The sequence below is a fragment of the Colobus angolensis genome, unplaced genomic scaffold, assembly GCF_000951035.1.
Source record: "Colobus angolensis palliatus isolate OR3802 unplaced genomic scaffold, Cang.pa_1.0 Scaffold36, whole genome shotgun sequence".
NCBI classification, from domain to species: Eukaryota; Metazoa; Chordata; class Mammalia; order Primates; family Cercopithecidae; genus Colobus; species Colobus angolensis.
In genome coordinates, this window is record NW_012116932.1 from 7574195 (window position 1) to 7592743 (window position 18549).

Here is an 18549-nt window from a genome sequence, read left to right on the forward strand (position 1 = left end):
CTCAGCCATGCTAGTCCAGAGCCACTTGGTGAAATGGATGTAAGGCACAGATAACTCTTACATCTTCTAAGGACTAGAGGAGGCATATTCTGGCATAAATCATTCTCATACTAGGGAGGAAAGGGTGAAACTAGTAGCTATGAGATTTTAAACTCCCAGCAAGAAACTCAGTGGTGAAAAGCATCCTGCCCCAAATTCTTTACCTAGAGACTTTTCTTTTTTTTCCTTTGAGACGGAGTTTCGCTCTTGTGGCCCAGGCTGGAGTGCAATGGTGTGATCTCAGCTCACCACAACCTCTGCCTTCCAAGTTCAAGCGATTCTCCTGTCTCAGCCTCCCAAGTAGCTGGGATTACAGGTGCATGCCACCATGCCAGGCTAATTTTTCTATTTTTAGTAGAGATGGGGTTTATTTTATCTGGAATTTCAAGAGGAACCTGGAAGAAGATACAATTCATTCATTGATGTTCCAAATTGTCTGGGCAGGTTGTATTTTAGTGGCTAATGTTTCTGAGCTACCAAGGAAGAATTTATTGGGGATATGTCATTATGTGATATTTGAGAAAAGATGATCGATGATGATAATGGAAATTAACTGACTTATTTGACCTCCATGTGTATTTGCAATAATTGTATCATTCTGGGTCTAAAAGAGAAACTTCCAGAGATTTCCTCCTGGAGAAGTGATTTTGTGATGTACCATTTTCCTTGTGTATGGGAAAAATCAGCCCCCTATAGTAAAATCATGAAAGGGCAATTATCTGACTCTTAGCCCAAGGAGTTATATAGCATTTTTTTCATCTTCTTTTGACACTTGAGATTTAAGGGGAAAAAATCTTTTCCTGCTAGGCCCTCTTCCACAGATGTCTTAATTAGATGTCCCTGTTCACCAGGAACAAGAATTATAGGGCCAGGAGGTCACCACAGAAAGGGGCCTCTGCCAGCAAGGAAGAGCCAAGTCCTGGACTCACCTTCAATCAGGCCATCTGCTGAAAAGACCAGCCTTTTCCTGTTGTCCTGGTGGAAGCCAGGGGAAGAGCTTAGATTCTTATTTCATGTGGCCTGTCTAGGCCTATCAGATCAATCTCCAAGCTCAGATCTAGCAAAGCCCACTTCATTACCAGAGCCGGGCAGGCATGTGTTTTGCCCATAAAGACAACAGAGCGGCCGGGCGCGGTGGCTCAAGCCTGTAATCCCAGCACTTTGGGAGGCCGAGACGGGCGGATCACCAGGTCAGGAGATCAAGACCATCCTGGCTAACACGGTGAAACCCCGTCTCTACTAAAAAAAATACAAAAAACTAGCCGGGCGAGGTGGCGGGCGCCTGTAGTCCCAGCTACTCGGGAGGCTGAGGCAGGAGAATGGCATAAACCCGGGAGGCGGAGCTTGCAGTGAGCTGAGATCCGGCCACTGCACTCCAGCCTGCGCGACAGAGCGAGACTCCGTCTCAAAAAAAAAAAAACAAAAAGACAACAGAGCTGGGTTTTCAGGGTCCAGACTTTGGCTCAGAGGCCTGAGCAATCTATCACTGTCAGAATGTCAGCTCAGGAAAGGCTGAGCCCACCCTTCCCTTCATGAAGGCCCAGGACTGAGATGAACAAGGAGAACTTCAGTGTCCTGGTGTTTCGTTAGTTTCTCGGGCTGTTGAGATGTTTCAGCAACTTGGAATATTGAAATCTCAAGGAAAGTCTCCTAATATTTTGTGTTAGTTTTTCCAAATTATGGAAGTAATATACTCACATTGTAAGAAATTTGAAGGACACAAAAAAATAAAGACACGACAAAGATCAGTGGTGTCAAGGGTCAGGGGAAGGGAAGGATGAATAGGCAAAGCACTGAGGACTTTCAGGGCAGTGAAACTACTCTGTATACTATAATGGTGAATGCATGTCATTGTACATTTGCCCAAACCCACAGAATGTAGAACACCAAGAGTGAACCCTAATGCAAACTATAGACTTCAGGTGATAATCATGTGTTGATTTATTCATCAGCTGTAACAAATGTACCACTCTGGTCAGGGAGTGAGGCATGGTAGGCTATGCATGTGTAGGGAAGTGGGGTGTGTGAAAAATCTCTGGACCCTCTTCCAGTTTTACTCTGAATTTTACAGTGCTCTAAAAAGTGTGTTTTTTAAAAAGCACGATAAAATCACCCATAATTTCACCAATGCAATTACGTGTGTGTGTGTGTGTGTGTGTGTGTGTGTGTAATCTCCTTGTAGATTTTTCTATAAATTTTTTACAGAATTGGGATCAGACTGTATTGTATAGATAATCTGGGACCCAGTTTCTTCTTCTTCTTCTTTTTTTTTTTTTTTTTTTGAGATGGAGTCTCGCTCTGTTGCCCAGGCTGGAATGCAGTGGCACAATCTCAGTTCACTCTAACCTCTGCCTCCCAACCTCTGCCTCCCGGGTTCAAGCGATTCTCCTGCCTCAGCCTCCTGAGTAGCTGGGATTACAGGCACCCACCACTGTGTCCAGCTAATTTTTGTATTTTTAGTAGAGATGGGGTTTCACCATGTTGGCCAGGCTGGTCTCCAAGTCCTGACCTCAGGAAATCCACCCACCTCAGCCTCCCAAAGTGCTGGGATTACAGGCATGAGCCACCGTGCCCGGCCTTGGGACCCAGTTTTGTTCTTCACTTAGTTAAGTCATTTACTTGAATGATTTCTGTAATTCAAGACTTTGGGTAAACATTAGTTTTAATGCAATCCCCTCTTTAAACAGATGAGAAAACTGAGGTTGAGTATGGTGGAGTAAGCCTGCTTGTGTTAAATCACACACACATACTTTGTGTGTTAAATCACACACAATTGAACACAAACTCAGTGCTGGAATCACAGTCTTCTGCTGCCTGGCCTGGTGCTCTTCCCACTATGCCACACTGCCCAACTGGAAGGGAACAAGTAACACAGATATCAAGAGAGAAAGCAGAACAAGTCAGGTCTGCCCAAGAGCCCTCATATGAAAGGGTTTAGGACATGGCACCAGGACAGAACCTCTGCGATCTGGAAGAGGGTGTTGGCCTTTTATACAGGTGGTACCTGAGGGACATACTCAGATGGCCATAGGTTAAGGGTAGTTCATATAAGGCAGAATGAAGAGGAAGGACACTGTCATTCATAATGGGACAATGGCAGTGCCTCTCAGTCTTCCCGGACCCCTGCATCTCTATGACAGGAGTGAACAGCAGACTTCAGTGAAAACTAGAGAAATGGTTAAAGATCCAAGGATTGAGGTATAAATTGGCATAAATTGCATGTTTTAAGTGTATAATTAATTAATAAGTTTTGACATATGTATATACCTGTAAAACTAGTACCACAATTAATATAATGAACGTACCCATAATCTCTAAAAGTTTTCTTTGTAATCCCTTTTTTCCACCCTCTTTACCCACCCATGCTTCATCCCCATACAACTACTGATCTGCTTTCTGCCATATATATTAGATTGCATTGTCTAGATTTTACATACATGGAATCATACATTGTCTACTCTTGGGTCTGCCTTTTTCCACTCCACATAATAATTTCGAGATTTATCCGTTTTGTATGTATCAACAGTTCACAGATTGTAGTTGCTGATTAGTGTTTTAATATATGGATATTCCACAATTTGTTCGTCTGTTAACCTACTGATGGACATTTAGATTGCTTCCAGTTAATGATTATTATAAATAAAAGTGTTACAAATATTCTTGTGCTTTAATGATGTTGAGTGTCTTTTCATGTTCTTAATTGTTTGTTTATTTGGTCTTATTTAATTTCTTTTTACATATTATGAGGCTCAATTTGCTAAAATATTAAGAATGTTTGCCTCTGTGTTCATGAGGGATATTGATTTGCATGTTCATGTCTTGTCATGTCATTGTCTGTTTTTGGCTTTAGAGTAATGCTGGCCTCAAAAATGGGTTGCATAGGATTCCCTCCTCTTAAATTTTCTGGAAGAATTTGTATAGAATTTATGGTACCTCTTCACTAAATGTTGAGTTCTGGATTTTCACATTCCTACAAATACTCCTGAGCTTTGTTTTTAGGTACAGTTAGGTTACTTGGAAACAGTCTGATCTTTTTGAATCTGTCTTTTAAGCTTCACTGGACAGGACCAGAAAGGCATTTTCTCACTACTGAGAAACAATGCTTCTGAATACTCTATCGATGATTCATGAATCACGGGGGTTTTCTACCCTGGTTGGTGGGAATAGGCATCACTTCTGGTTCTCTTTGCATTCCAGGGATTATTCCCTCTAATCCTAGTTCTTTCCCCAGCCTTAGGTGTTTTCCTTCCACAAGTGTGCTAATTCTACTCAACTGAATAACTGAAGGGAACTCTCTACTGTTACTCAAAGGGGACCTTCTACACATATTCAGAGCTAGCTCTCTGTGCATCCCCTCCTCTCCAGTGCCTGCTCTGTGAACCCTAGCCACCATGGGTTCCAGATTCCAGCTTCACCTCCACTCAGAGAGACTGCCAGGGTTGGCCTAGCTTCCCCTCTCTGTGCTGCAGCCTAGAAGCTCTTTCCAAACAGTCTGATGTGGCAGTTGTAGGAGTCGTCTCATCTTCTCAGAGATCAGTGTTTGGTCCTCCCTGATAATGTAATGTCCTATGAACCATTGTTTCATACACTTTGTCCAGTTCTGTCACTGTTTTAGGTGAGAGGGTAAATCTGGTCTCTGTCAATCCATTTAGTCAAGTAGAAGTTATTGATCGTGTTTTAATTGATGAATAATCTGAGGACCTAGCAATAACTTTGGGTATAATGGACTACACAGTACAAAGTCCTGTTCCCATGTTTTCCTCCAGTGACAATCTTAATACTTCATTAAATATGTAATTTTATTACAACCTCCCCATCTCACTATCCTTATCTTTATCTCATCCTATTGTATTTTCATCTCTACTTGTAGAACCCTGAGGCTTTCTGCTTTTGTTTAATAAAGGTGATATCTTCTTGCATCCTGCTAAGGGTCTTGTCCAGCAGAAAATTACTTTTGAAAATCTGGTCTTCTGAGACCTCAGGATGAAGCTTTCTTTCCTTACTTTGCGGCTGTGTTTCATAGGCTCCATCTTGGTTTCTTCATGAGGCCCTTTGTAATATACAAAGTGTGTCAGTGACCTTTGGTCTCTCCTATTGTCCATCTGGATGATTGTTAACTCCCTTCTCAGACCCACAACCGAATCCCTGGAACCTGGAAGGCTTTCATCTAGCACATCCCTGCTTGCCTAAAATGGAATGTTTACTTCCATTGCTTGGTTGTTTGTTTCTCCGAATGAAGAGTGTACAGGTAACATTGCCTTCCTCAACAGACATTACTATCAAGGCTGTCTTTCCCACTGCCTCTACCTTCAGTACTTTGTTACTTGGTGGTATAATATTGCAACACCTAAAATATTGGATTTTCCACTGCCCACCTTCCCTTTGTTCCCTGGTTGGTTGTTTTCTGTGAGTTGTACACTCCTAGCAGATATTAAGAGATCATTTCTGAAGAGCATGGAGGTAGAGAGGGAAGACAGCACTCAAAATGTCTCAAAAAGTAGAATTCACACAGGAAAATAGTGGTGCCCCATTTTCTTGTTAGTAATAGATCTTATATTTCTGAACCAGAGGACAAAGTGTGGAAGAGACAAAGTGTTTTGCTATCTTAGAAAGCAGAAATTTTAAAGGGAAAACTTACCCCATTCTTGTGGTACAATAATCCACTTTCTGCATTTTCTTCATCCAAATGATTAGACTTGCAGTTAGTTTGAGTTCTTCCTAGTTTCTGGAGATTCGTTGATTATCAATCCCAGTTTTCTCTTTTGAATATTCATCCTTTATGTGTGTTTAAATGTGTTTGAAAAGAAAATTGCAAGGTCTGGTAAGAAATGACTGTTGGCCATTTACCATTTTGAAATCCCAGCCAAAATTACTTCTACAAGTTGGGTGTGTTCCCAAAAAAGTAGGCCATATGACATTTATCTGTTGATTATTGATATTACCAATAATCACCATCATCTTTTCTGAATATTCAGAGTATAGATGAATTTCCTGCAAGGAAATAGACTCTTAAAGGGGTCAGCATGGGATCCCTTCGGAGAATATGAACTCCACAAGTTGGATTTCTAGGGCCACTAATTTGATCACATCTATGTAACCAAAGCTTTTGAAGACACTGCTACGAAATTCTTGCCTCTACCATGAAAAGGATGGGGTAACAAAGAAGGGTTCATATTTACTAAACAGAAAATGCCCTTGGATGTTTTCATTTTGTCTATCACAGAATCAAATATGGCTGAGAAGCAAGCACCAACTGAAGACCGAGTGGCTGCAACCCCCTCGGAACCCCCCATCCCTCGGTCTTCAAGTTTGGAATCCCCTGTGGTGTACCTGAAGGATGTTGTGTGCTACCTGTCCCTGCTGGAGACGGGGAGGCCTCAGGATAAGCTGGAGTGTAAGTGCTCACCCTGTCAAGGGGCTTCATGTTTTTCCTAGAGAAAGATCTGGGGTTCTGTCCATTATTCCTGAGCACACTGGAGATTGAGCTGGTATCGCGGATATAGGTGCTGCGTCTTTGGGGAGGTTTCTTTGTCCTGTTACCAGCAGTGATATGAACAACTCCTAGAATCCACCCTGGGACATAGTACCAGTTGTGTATCATGTGGGAAAGGCATCTGAAACCCAGGTATTGAGAACCAGAATCTGGAAAGGGGAAGGGGTTCCATCAAGCGGTCAAGACTTCCTTGCTTTGCTGGCAGGACTTCCTGAAAGCCTTTACTCAGAAAACTGCTACCTCCTCTTAACAGATTTTTTAAAGAAAGATATTCAACATCTGTTCTCCTTCCCCCTATTCCGTGCCCAGGCAACTCTTTATGAGGAAATATTCTTTTCTTGAGATCTCATCAATCTCTGTCTTGATAAGGCTTTGTCCATTTCTCTACCTATGCCCCACCCCGAGATTATTGGCCTCTAGAGAACGAGGAGGCCAGTTAATTAAAGGAGTCGAGCTCGGTTTGGTGGTGCTACTAAAGTAGGTTTTAAAAACATGTCTTCAGAAGGAGAGTAAGAGCTGGGGGCAGAAAGTTCACAGTGGCTGAAACGGCCTGCAGTCTTGTAGGTGATTCAGTCCGGGAATGGTTTCTCTGGCTTCTATGAGCCTACAGACATACTTTTAAAAAATAGGAGATGATAGGACCTTGTTAAAAAATTTGTGTTGTCTTTACTTCTCTTGGGAACTTAAGTAGACAGCAAGACAAAAAAATATATATATATATATACGTTATAGCCAAAGTCAAAATTCAAGTTAATAATAAGACTAGTCAACAAAACTTAACCATAAGCAAGGGAAGTCTGCCAAAGGTTAACTCTTGCCAAAAACAAAATGAAACAGTTTGCTCATTAGCTGAGCTTAAAATCTCTCCCATAGGTTCGAAGTGTTAACAATTGCAAGTCTTAAGTGCTAGTTTGGTGGCAAATGTAGCAGATTGCTGTTTTCTTCTAGCTAATGTTAAAAGTGAAACATCAAATTATTTCTAGCATTTAGCTGGATTTTGAATTTCGGGCATTGTATTTATTGGTAACTACCAAAGAGAAGGTGACAGATTGTTTTATATTAATGACTCTCCAACTGAGTCTTATAATGGCCATGCAAAGAAACGTTAAAACTTGGTATTATAGAAAATTTCAAATATAAAAGTAGAGAGTACAGTGAACGTCCATGGCCCCATCACCCAGCTTCAACAATGATCAACTCATGGTCAGTCTTGTGTTTATACCTCCCACCCATTCCCTCTGCCTCAGAGTATTTTGAAGCAAATTCCAGGCATCATATAATTTTATCTATAAATATTTCAGTACATACCTCTAAATTCACAGACTCTTCTTCTTTAATATAAATATCATCATCAATATCATCAATCATCAATATCATCATCACAGCCAAAGAAAATGATTCCTTTTACTATTATCAAATAGTATTCACATTTTTCCAATTATCTTAGATATTTTTAACTGTTTGTTTGAATCAGGATCCGAGTAAAATTCATACATCACCACTGGTTATTATGTGTCTTCACTCTCTTTTAATCTTTCGGATCCCTCTCCGTCTTTTGCTAATTTTTTTCCTTGCAAATTTTTTTTTTTTTGAGACGGAGTTTCACTCTTGTCGCCCGGGCTGGAATGCAGTGGCATGATCTCTGCTCACTGCAACTCTGCCTCCCAGGTTCAAGCGATTCTCCTGCCTCAGCCTCCTCAGTAGCTGGAATTACAGGTGTCCGCCGCCATGCCCAACTAATTTTTGTATTTTTGGTAGAGACGGGGGTCTCACCATGTTGGTCAGGCTGGTCTCGAACTCCTGACCTCAGATGATCCACCCGCGTCAGCCTCCCAAAGTGCTGGGATTAGAGGTGTGAGCCACCATGCCCAGCCTGCAAGTATTTTGTTGCAGAAACTTGGTCATATAGAGTTTTCATTTTGGTTTGCTTTTTACTAAACCATATCAATTTATATCCTTCCTTAATTTTAAGTACGGAAAACAAGTTAAACTTTTCTTTGTAAAAACTGAGCATGTATTTTTTGGAAATAATAGACTGAAGTCCCACACCTATTGCCAATGCAATAATAACAAGAACAACTATCATCAATAAACACCTAAGCACTTTGAATGCCTTCTCATTTTTACCTAGAAGGAAGGCACAAGAGAGTCAAAAGACTTGTCCAAGGTTACACTGCTAAAATTAGGATGCTTACTCAGGCCTTTCTAGTTCTATTGTTCATGCACAGTAGGACCAGAGAGAGTCAGCGTTGGAGAGTCGCCTAGGCCCAGAGACCTGGAATAATGCTAGCAGAAAAGGTCTGTTTATGTCATTCAACCATCTGCTGGGTGAGTCATCAGCATATGATACATGCCTCAGACTGGGACCTTCTGACGAATCACAAAGAATCGAAAGCCCATGACCCTACCTTTAAAGGACTTTGACTTCGACCAGTGATGCACCCCTGAAAAAAACACAAGGTACAGAGACATTAAAACATCTAGGAGGAAATGATGACACAAGGGCAACTTAGCAGAAATAAGGGGACCGGGCTGATACCTGCCCCGAGGTGTTGCACCGAATGGGTGCTCCACAGAGAAAGCAGGCATGATGAAGGTTTTTAAAGAATAGCAGGAAAGGCCAGGGAGCACGGAGGCTCACGCCTGTAATCCCAGCACTTTGTAAGGCTGAGGCGGGCGGATCACCTGAGGTCAGGAATTTGAGACCAGCCTGACCAACATGGAGAAACCCCGTCTCTACTAAAAGTACAAAATTAGCTGGGCGTGGTGATACATGCTTGTAATCCCAGCTACCTGGGAGGGTGAGGCAGGAGAATCACTTGAACCAGGGAGGCAGAGATTGCAGTGAGCCAAGATCGCGCCATTACGCTCCAGCCTGGGCAACAAGAGCAAAACTCCGACCCAAAAAAAAAAAAAAACAGGAAAATGAAGAAGTGCTTATCTCTGCTTCCTACCATCCCGACTTATGAGACCACAAACAGGATCTTTGCCTTTTGGTTGAGTAAAATATAGGTTTCCAGGTCCCATAAGTAAACGTGTGGTTCCTTGTCCAAAATTTTCTCCCAGAACTTCCTTATCCTACATCACCTCCCTGCAGTTAGAACATGATTGAAGATGTTTCTGAATAGCATGTTTCCAAATACCTTTTAGAAAAAGGAAAAAATGGCTTCTGTAATGACTACCTCATAGCATTATTAAGGATTAAGCAATAATGAGAAAGTATATAGGACAATACCTTGTATATGTTAAATGCTATATATAAATGTTCATTTTAAAAGGAAAATAAAAATTAGTGACATCTGTTGAGTGTTTTCTATGTTCTAAGCCCAGTTGATTTGGCCTATCAGTTACACATTAATCTTCATAATAATCCTAGGAGAAACCAGCTATTATTATCTCCACTTTATAGACAAGGAAGCTGAGCTCAAAGAAATTAAATAACTTATTGGGCATCCCTCAGAAGTGGCAGGGCAGCCCTAGGATTTAAATCTGCCTAACTCTACACTTATGCTCAATAGAAGCAAAATGCTGGTGCCTCTGCCCCACCCCCAGCTGGGCATTTGCTTTAGGTTGTGTTCTAGTGACACTGAAAGGTGTTCATGCTCCCCAGGGAATCACACTCATGACCTGGACTTCATCAGCCACATAGGTATTGCTTAGACAGGTCCAGAAGCCAGGTGGTTCTCCTCCCTTGGCCCAGCCTCTCCTTAAGGAAGTTAGACTCTGCGCTCAGAGGGAGGAAGAGCTGGCTGCCACAGCCTTCGTCACAGTGGTGACAGAACTAATCTAAAAACTTGGCAGCATCAAAACTTCAGCCATCCCTGCTTCTTAAAGGACACTTCAAGGCTTACCTCTGTGTTTCTTACAGTCATGTTTCGCCTCTATGATTCAGATGAGAACGGTCTCCTGGACCAAGCGGTAAGTTTTCACTCTAAATATCCCTCACGGACCTGAGAAAGGCTGGGGGAGCAGGGAGCAAGCAGAGGAAGAATCTGAAAATGTTCAGTTCTGTCTTTATAGTAATAACAATGTCTCGATGCAGGCTGAGGAAATCCAACTAGGACCTCTCCACCTGCTATTTCCTAAGGGCCAGCCAGCCTTGCAGAGCGTGAATGCCAACTTACCTTTTCACTCTCAAAGCCTGGGATCATCAAATCTCAGGATGGAGGGATGCTTTAGCATGTCACCTAGTTTAAATTCCCATTTAGTTCACAAGGTCCTCCTGCAATTTCCTGCAGGAGTCCTGAGGCCAAGAGGAGAGGGCAGGGGAGGCAAAAAGACTAGGGGAAAAGGGCACGAGAAAGGAGGCTGCTGGTCACCGCTGATGTGAGAGGAAGGAGGCTGCTGGTCACTACTGATGTGTGAGGAAGGAGGCTGCTGGTCACTGCTGATGTGCTTTGGTGTCACCCTTGGCTGCTTCTCCTACTCCAGGGCACTAGCCTAGGGGTCTGGTTCTGTCTGCTCTAATGTCAGGTCATGTTCCCATCCTGTTGCACCTGAGAAAGCCTGAGACTCACCCTTACCCCTTCAGGAATAGGCAAGGATCAGTCAAGGCTCATGGAGTAAAAGAAAAGATGGAAAGAGAAGAAAGCAAACAGAGTCAGATAGTCCATGTGATCCTGACTGTCAACGTCAGAGATAGGGCTCATTAACAGGAAGGCCCTGAGGTTGAGATGCAAGGGGTTGAGTCAGACCAGAGGAAGGAAAGAAGGGAACAAGTCCACTAAACCAACTGAATCATCCCAATTCCCTCTAAACCCCAGGGTGCCTCTGTGGGAAGCACTGTGGCCCTTCAGCCACATTGCAATGCTGTGGGTTGGGTCATCTGCGGGAACATCCAGAGGATCACAGATTCTCAAGCATTTGGTCATCATGTATTTACTGAGTGTCTGCATTATGTCAGGCACTCTTCTAAGCACTGGGGGTATGGCAGTGTAGCCAACTGACAAACTTCCATGCCCTCATGAAGTTTTCATTCTAGTCCAAGCACAGACACTAAGCAGCATAGTAAAAACATGTGTCAGGTAGAGATGGGTGCTAAGAATAAAAATAAAGGAGGGGAAGTGTTGGAAGAAGTTGCAGCTTTAGTGAGGGTGGCCAAGGAAGGCCTTTCTAGGACGGGGCTTCTGAACAGAGGCATGAAGGAGGTGAAGGAGTAAGTCTAGGGGAAGAGCCTTCCGGGAGAAAGAACAGTGAGTGTGAGGATCCTGAGGGTGCCTAGGATGTTAGAAGATTCACTCCAGGCCAGTGTGAATGGAGCAGAATGAGTAAACAGATGAGATCAGAGCGAGGGAATGAGATTAGAGAAGTCATGGGATGGGGGTAGGGGAGTGGGGAGTTTGCAAAGCATGTTAAATTTTATAGGTGATTAAAAGTGTTTATCTTTAGCCAGCTGTGTGGCTCACGCCTATAATCCCAGCACTTTGGGAGGCCAAGGCGGGTGGATCACGAGGTCAGGAGTTCAAGACCAGCCTGACCAATATGGTAAAACTCTGTCTCTACTGAAAATACAAAAATTAGCCGGGCGTGGTGGTGCACGCCTGTAGTCCCAGCTACTCCGGAGGCTGAGGCAAGAGAATTGCTTGAACCCTGGAGTTGGAGGTTGCAGTGAGGCAAGATCATGTCACTTACTCCAGCCTGGGTGACAGAGGGAGACTCTATCTCAAAAAAAAAAAAAAAAGTGTTTATCTTTTACTCCAGAGAAATGGAGAACCATTGATGATTTTGAGGAGAGGAGTGATGTAATTGACTTACGTTTTAACAGAATCACTCTACTCCGGGTGCAGCGGCTCACGCCTATAATCCCAGCACTTTGGGAGGCCGAGGCAGGCAGATGACCTAAGGTCAGGAGTTTGAGACCAGCCTAGCCAACATGGCAAAACCCTGTCTCTACTAAAAATACAAAATAAATTAGCCGAGCATGGTGGCAGTTGCCTGTAGTCCCAGCTACACGGGAGGCTGAGGTCGGAGAATCACTTGAACCTGGGAGGTAGAGGTTGCCATAAGCCGAGATTGTGCCACTGCACTCCAACCTGGGTGACAGAGGGAACGCAAGCAGGGATACTGGTTAGGAGGCCATTGAAACAATCAAGGCATGAAATGGTGGTAGACTTGTGCAGGGCAGAATCATTGCAGGTGGTAAGAAGTTGTTAAATTCCAGATACATTTTAAAGGTAATATTGGTGGACTGAAGCAAATCTCAAAAGAGTTATCTGATTCAACCTTCCACCTGGGATCCCTGGCATACGGACTCCTAGTAACGGGGAGGTCATCCACTACCTTAAGACAGCCATTCCACTGCTGGAGGTGAGGCTGGAGAGGGCTTCCTTCCCAAAAACAGGCACTCCTCTGTCTGCTGGAGAATCATTTTCAACTCAAAACCTGCTTCTGCTCCCCTTCTCCCTCAACCCAGCAGGGAAGCCAAAATAGCCAGCCCTCAACTCCTCCCTTCCCTGCATCCTTCTGCTTCCTTCTGTCCCCCGTACCTGGCCAGGACAAGTGGAATACCTATCCCATACAATAGACCTTCGAGTATTTGAAGGTGCTATCACATCCCCCCTAAAATCTTCTCCAAGCCAGAATTTCCCTATTCCTATGCTGGTTCTCATAAGGCAGGCTTAAATATCCACTTTGGACAAGCTCTGGTTTGTCAATGCCATTCCTGAAATGTGGCACAGAACAGAATCCATCCCCTATGACTCTTTCAGTGTCCAAACGTGGCCTGACCAGGAAGACCTCAGGAAAACTTTTTCTTTTTGAAATCTGCCAACTCTGCTTCTATTTACATAGGCCAAGACTGAGTCCAATTCTTGGTTCCTGAATTACATTTTCTCATTAAATCTTGGACCCAACCAGATTCACAAGTTCTTTTCTATTGGAACTTCTGCCGAAACCTCTCCCCACCTTTGTGCCCACTTTCTTACCCTCATCTACTGGCCTATCCTGTAGTTTTACAATGGATTGTTTCCTAATTTAAATGAAATATAATTTTTTTAAATCCCTGTTTGGTTTTAGCTTGCTATTTTGACCCAGCATTCTATCTGGTGGAGGTAACACTTTTGAACCTTGCTTCAGTCTACAACATGTCCTCCCAAAGCAATCTTACTATGAACATCTTAACTGGTGCCTAAGTGGTGCTAACGTTGACACCAAATGCCTCTGCAGTCTGGTATGTTTCAGCGGGGCTCTCAGAACACTGACTCATTGGCAGCCAACAATTCTGTGAGGTTTTAGATGGAGCCTGGCCTCAGTACCAAAGGGCTTATTCATCAAGTAAACATATTCCTCATGAGTTTTCTGTTCACGGACTCCTGGGCTAAGGGCTGAACCATGGTAAAAAGGAAACAGAGGAGATAACAAAAGGAATCAAGATCATGGTACCTGAGCTAAGACACACACAGTAACCCTCCATGCAGGAGAAGCTGGCCTTGAGTCGGGAGATGGATCCCAAGTTGCTAAAGCTGTGGGGATGAGTGATAAGAAGTGACAGGAGAAACCTGCTTTGCTTTGTAAGTATTTGTGGAAGTGATAATCACAAAGAGGGATAAAAACAGGAGTGCTTTCTATGTGTTCCAAGTTAAAGCACAGAATAAGGGAAGGAAGGTGGGTCCAGGAGAAAGTCAGTGTTCATGAGCTGTTTGCATACCTCCAGCTTATGCATGCTCTGTGCTTCTCGTGAGCTTTGTGGTCGAGACAGAAATAAACTGAGCCCCTCACAAAATGCCAGTTACTGCACCAGCTTCTTCTCTTGCCCTGCCCTGTCCCTCTTCCCACTGGGCTTAATTTTGAGTTCAGCTCTTAAGGACACACTTTTGGTTGTCTCCTTTTGATATTTTCTCCCTTTGCTGTTTTCTAGGAGATGGATTGCATTGTCAACCAAATGCTGCATATTGCCCAGTACCTGGAGTGGGATCCCACAGAGCTGAGGCCTGTGAGTTTCTGTAAGGATGGGGTGGCTTTGGAGTGAGCTTCCGAGATGGGAGGGGGACATACTCAGGACATGAATGAGTGTTTACTCTGCAGGTGCTCCCAGACTCATCTTCTTATAGGCAGCTTCTTTGGAGTCCTGCACTTTACCTCCCACCTCTCTGATAGGAAAAATGTAGGCATCAGGAAAATGTGCAGACATAACTGAAATAACCATGCTAATCTTTTCACCAGTGCTAAAATGTTATAACAGAAATTCATCAATCAAAGAATTTAGAGAGAACTGTAGAGATTTCTGTTAGAAAGAATTGTAGAGATTTTCCTCAATCACCAGATAATATGAATTATAATAATTATATTTGGGGGCTCCTATGTGTCAGGTATTTTATTATTCACTTTACATTCATTTTCTCTAATCCCTGCTACAGTGTTGCAAACACAACAATATTATTTCCATTTTTACAGATATGCAAACCAGAGCCCACAGAGTCAGGGTGACTGACCCAAGGCCCAAGGGCAGAGCCAGACCTGGAAGCCTGACCTCCTCACTCCCAATCTGCTCTATTCACACTTAAGGGGAGGGGAAAGGGTAAAACACAAACCAGATAATGCAAGATCAACAAGACAGCAGAGGCAGAAGGCAGGTAGACAGGTTGATGATGAAAATGGACAATGATTGCTCTTCGGATTCCACAGATATTGAAGGAGATGCTGCAAGGGATGGACTACGACCGGGATGGCTTTGTGTCTCTACAGGAATGGGTCCATGGAGGGATGACCACCATCCCATTGCTGGTCCTCCTGGGGATGGATGACTCTGTAAGTCAACAAGCTGGAGTTCAGAAATCTCTTGCCATTCAGAAACATTGGGCTCCACGTTAATATCAACATATCACTTTGGCTTCTGCTCCAGACTGCCCAACAGATGTGCCATGCATTCTAGACCAGCCCCAAAGTCCTCTCTATTCACATTATCTTGTATCCATTAGTGCCTGAAATATATTCATTTGACAGACATTTACTACATTATTACTACATTAAAAATACTGCTGTGAGGGCACACAGACACAATATCTGCCTGCAAGAACCTTATACTCAACCAGGCAAAGGGCCACAAACTTCAAAGAAGAATTCTGTCTTTTCAACAAATTAGGTTTAAAAATGCTAAGAGAATTGGGGAAGGAAGGGTGAGAAGAAAGACAGAAGGGAGAGAGGGAAAAATACTGACCTGTTGTGAGGGTGGCTTCCATGAGTGTATCTTATTTAACAATCAAAACAACCACATAAGGTAAATATTTTTATCCCAATTTACACAGATGGAAAACTGAGGTTCTGACCCTAAGGAGCAAAAGGAGGAGTGAGGATTTGTCTCTGACACCAAAGATATTGAACTTTGTAATATCGCACACGTAAGAGTTAGGCCAGTGGGAAGAAACCTTGGAAGGTGTTGACTTGTCCCTGAAGAATGCATGAGATTTTGATGTCCCATTCTTGAGAATAAAGAGCAGGTGGAAAGACCTAGAGAGAGTTTATGGCTTGGAGAACAGCTCGATTAAAAACACAAATGAAAGAAAGTTCTGGGTGTGTTAGGCAAATCTCCCATTTGATCAGAGTAGGACATATGTGTAAAGGCTTAATGTGAAACTGATGGTTGTATATACCTTCATCTGACCCAGTTACTGCATTCTCTACCTATTTACCAAGTGAACTCACTTCCATACATGAGGTAGGGAAGACTAAAACTAGTAGAAGCACAAATGGTGACATTAAGCGTTTACTAGTCACACTGGTGGTGTGACAACACTACTTTGAGATTACAGATCTCAAAGATTACACTTCTTTCAGACTATTCCAGAGAGAGGAACAGAGCAGCAAGTGCAGCTGGGTGAGCCTCTAGCTGACCAAGTTGCCTATTATATCTTCATTTCATAGCTCTGCAATTCAGGACTAAAGCTGAACCCCCATTTCTGAAACTCAAGAACTAAGAATCGTACAGTCATTTCATAGCATGTCCAGTGCTTTCTAAGCGCTAAGGAGAAATCAAGGAACCAGGATCTACATGACCCCCTTCTCATTCCTTAAAACCCTAGAAAAGATCTGGTTGATTTCCTTTGTTTTACAAACTGAGACCCAGAGAGGTGAAGGAACTTGCCCAAGGACATCCACTGAACTGGCAGTAAAGATCATCCCCCTTACTCAGTCATATCACACCTCTCACCCAATGATCCTTTGCCAAGAAGCTTTATGTACAAGAACCCAATACAGGAACTGGAGGGGCTCAGGTAAGTTAGATACACTTTCTGCTGATTTTACTCACTCAAGATTATACTCAAATCAAAACGGAAATTCTGCTTGGGTGCTGTTCCAAAACACCATTTTTTTCTCATTTAGGGAATAAAGATGGGACATTTTAGTTACAGGGAACCAATTTCCATTTTCTGTTCTACTTTGGACTTGCTGAGGTTCAAAATACCACCAACTCTTTGCATGGAAAAGACCCGCTGTTTTGTGACTGGAGGAAGGAGAGCCCATCTACTTCCTCAGCATTCTCCCCAGTGTCTCCCCTAAATGCCACATCAGCCTTGTAAAAAGCTCTCATTTACATCAGGAAAGTGGCCAATGCAAGTTTACTTTTATTAATCAAGAGTTTTATGCACTTATTTTTAAATATGTACTTTAAAATTTTTTGACACTATTTGGGGTTTTGGAGAAAGCCCCCATCGATGTCTTAAAAGTCCATGGCTTCTTGGGCTTTTTCAAAACCCACATACAATCACTGAAAAGTCTGGGGAATCGCAGAATGGGATATTTGCAAAACAGACTCTCTCCCAGGGAAATCGTAGCAGCAGCATAAAAGCTGGCGAGCACAAGGAAGGCTACTCCCACATTCTGCAGCCACCATCGTGTGAAAAGGAAAGAGCCACATGATGGTGCTATAACCCAAGCAGAAACATTACTTTATCCCTAGTCATGGTCCCTGCGCTTCTTATATCCATAAAAATAGTAGCTGAGAAATGGGGATCAGCTAACTGACTTAGCTACTAGAGATGTTTTCAGATACATTGACAGCCCTTTGGGCTACATGAAGAAGTCTGCTGAAGAGTGCTATCATTTTCCTTCCACCCATACAGGAAAACCCTGGCTTGTGAAGTAGAGAAGAGGGATGGAAAGAGCATGGGCTCTGGCCAGCAAAAGACCCAAGTTTGACTCCTCCTTCAGTCCTTCATTATCTGTGTGGGCTTGCGCTAGTTACAGAACTTCTCCAAATCTCTGTTTCTCATTTCTAGAATGGGAGTAAATCTACCTCCTTCCATGTCAACAAACACTTTTTAGTTTATTTCGTGTCTCCCAGCATCTGGAATGGAATAAGAACTTAATGAAAGTTTAAATTTACAATGTGTCGGGCATTGAACTAGAAGCTTTACTTACATGATGTCACTTAATTCTTACAAAAATCCCTTCAGGTAGACCTTGGTCAAATGAGTAAATGAATGAATCAGTCTTTTGGTAAATCATTATCAATTTGTGAATGCATTTACTGAAGTGGAGACCATTAGAGAAGAGGGTTTTGATTCTATAAAACTCGTGTCCTAGAATAAGCAGGGTTTGAGGTAATGAGAAGAAAAGAGCTTCTCTGTCCCAGAGGAGGAAGCCAGCATTTGGAAAAGAATGTGAGCTCCTCTGGAGATCATAACAGAAGCCTGGGCACAGGCCGAGGTCTGGTTGCAGTGACCAGCTCGAATACATATGCACCCCAGAATTGCATTTGAACTGCATTTGAGTCCCGCACATTGGACCCTATGTCCATGACCATCAGTCCTCATCACCTTACCGTAGCTTTTACTGCTCATAAAATCAGCCCAAGAGTGTTACCTTGTGATGGAGCCTACGAGAAAGGTTCAGAGATCACACATGCAGGAGGGACATTCCTCCAGCCACAGCCTCAAGCCATGCTGTGCTCCCCTGGGGTGGGAGGTGGGAGATGCGGTGCTGCAGGAAAGGTGTGTGACTGTGTGAGGCTTGGTGTGCCTAGTAGGTGGAGACGATTTCACTTCTGAACAAAGTCAGGAGGAGATGGTCTAACCCTCTCT

General features: G+C 43.2%; 1 protein-coding gene across 4 annotated transcripts in view; it reads left to right on the forward strand.

Annotated features, from left to right (window-relative positions):
- DGKG (diacylglycerol kinase, gamma 90kDa) overlaps positions 1–18549 on the forward strand; it is a 214129-nt gene that overhangs the window by 65870 nt on the left and 129710 nt on the right. For all 4 annotated transcript variants that reach the window (XM_011953366.1, XM_011953367.1, XM_011953368.1 and 1 more), the window contains exons 6-9: positions 6263–6433; positions 10401–10450; positions 14388–14462; positions 15155–15277. In XM_011953366.1, coding sequence (XP_011808756.1) covers positions 6263–6433; positions 10401–10450; positions 14388–14462; positions 15155–15277 — 419 coding nt within the window. The remainder of the gene's footprint in view (positions 1–6262; positions 6434–10400; positions 10451–14387; positions 14463–15154; positions 15278–18549) is intronic.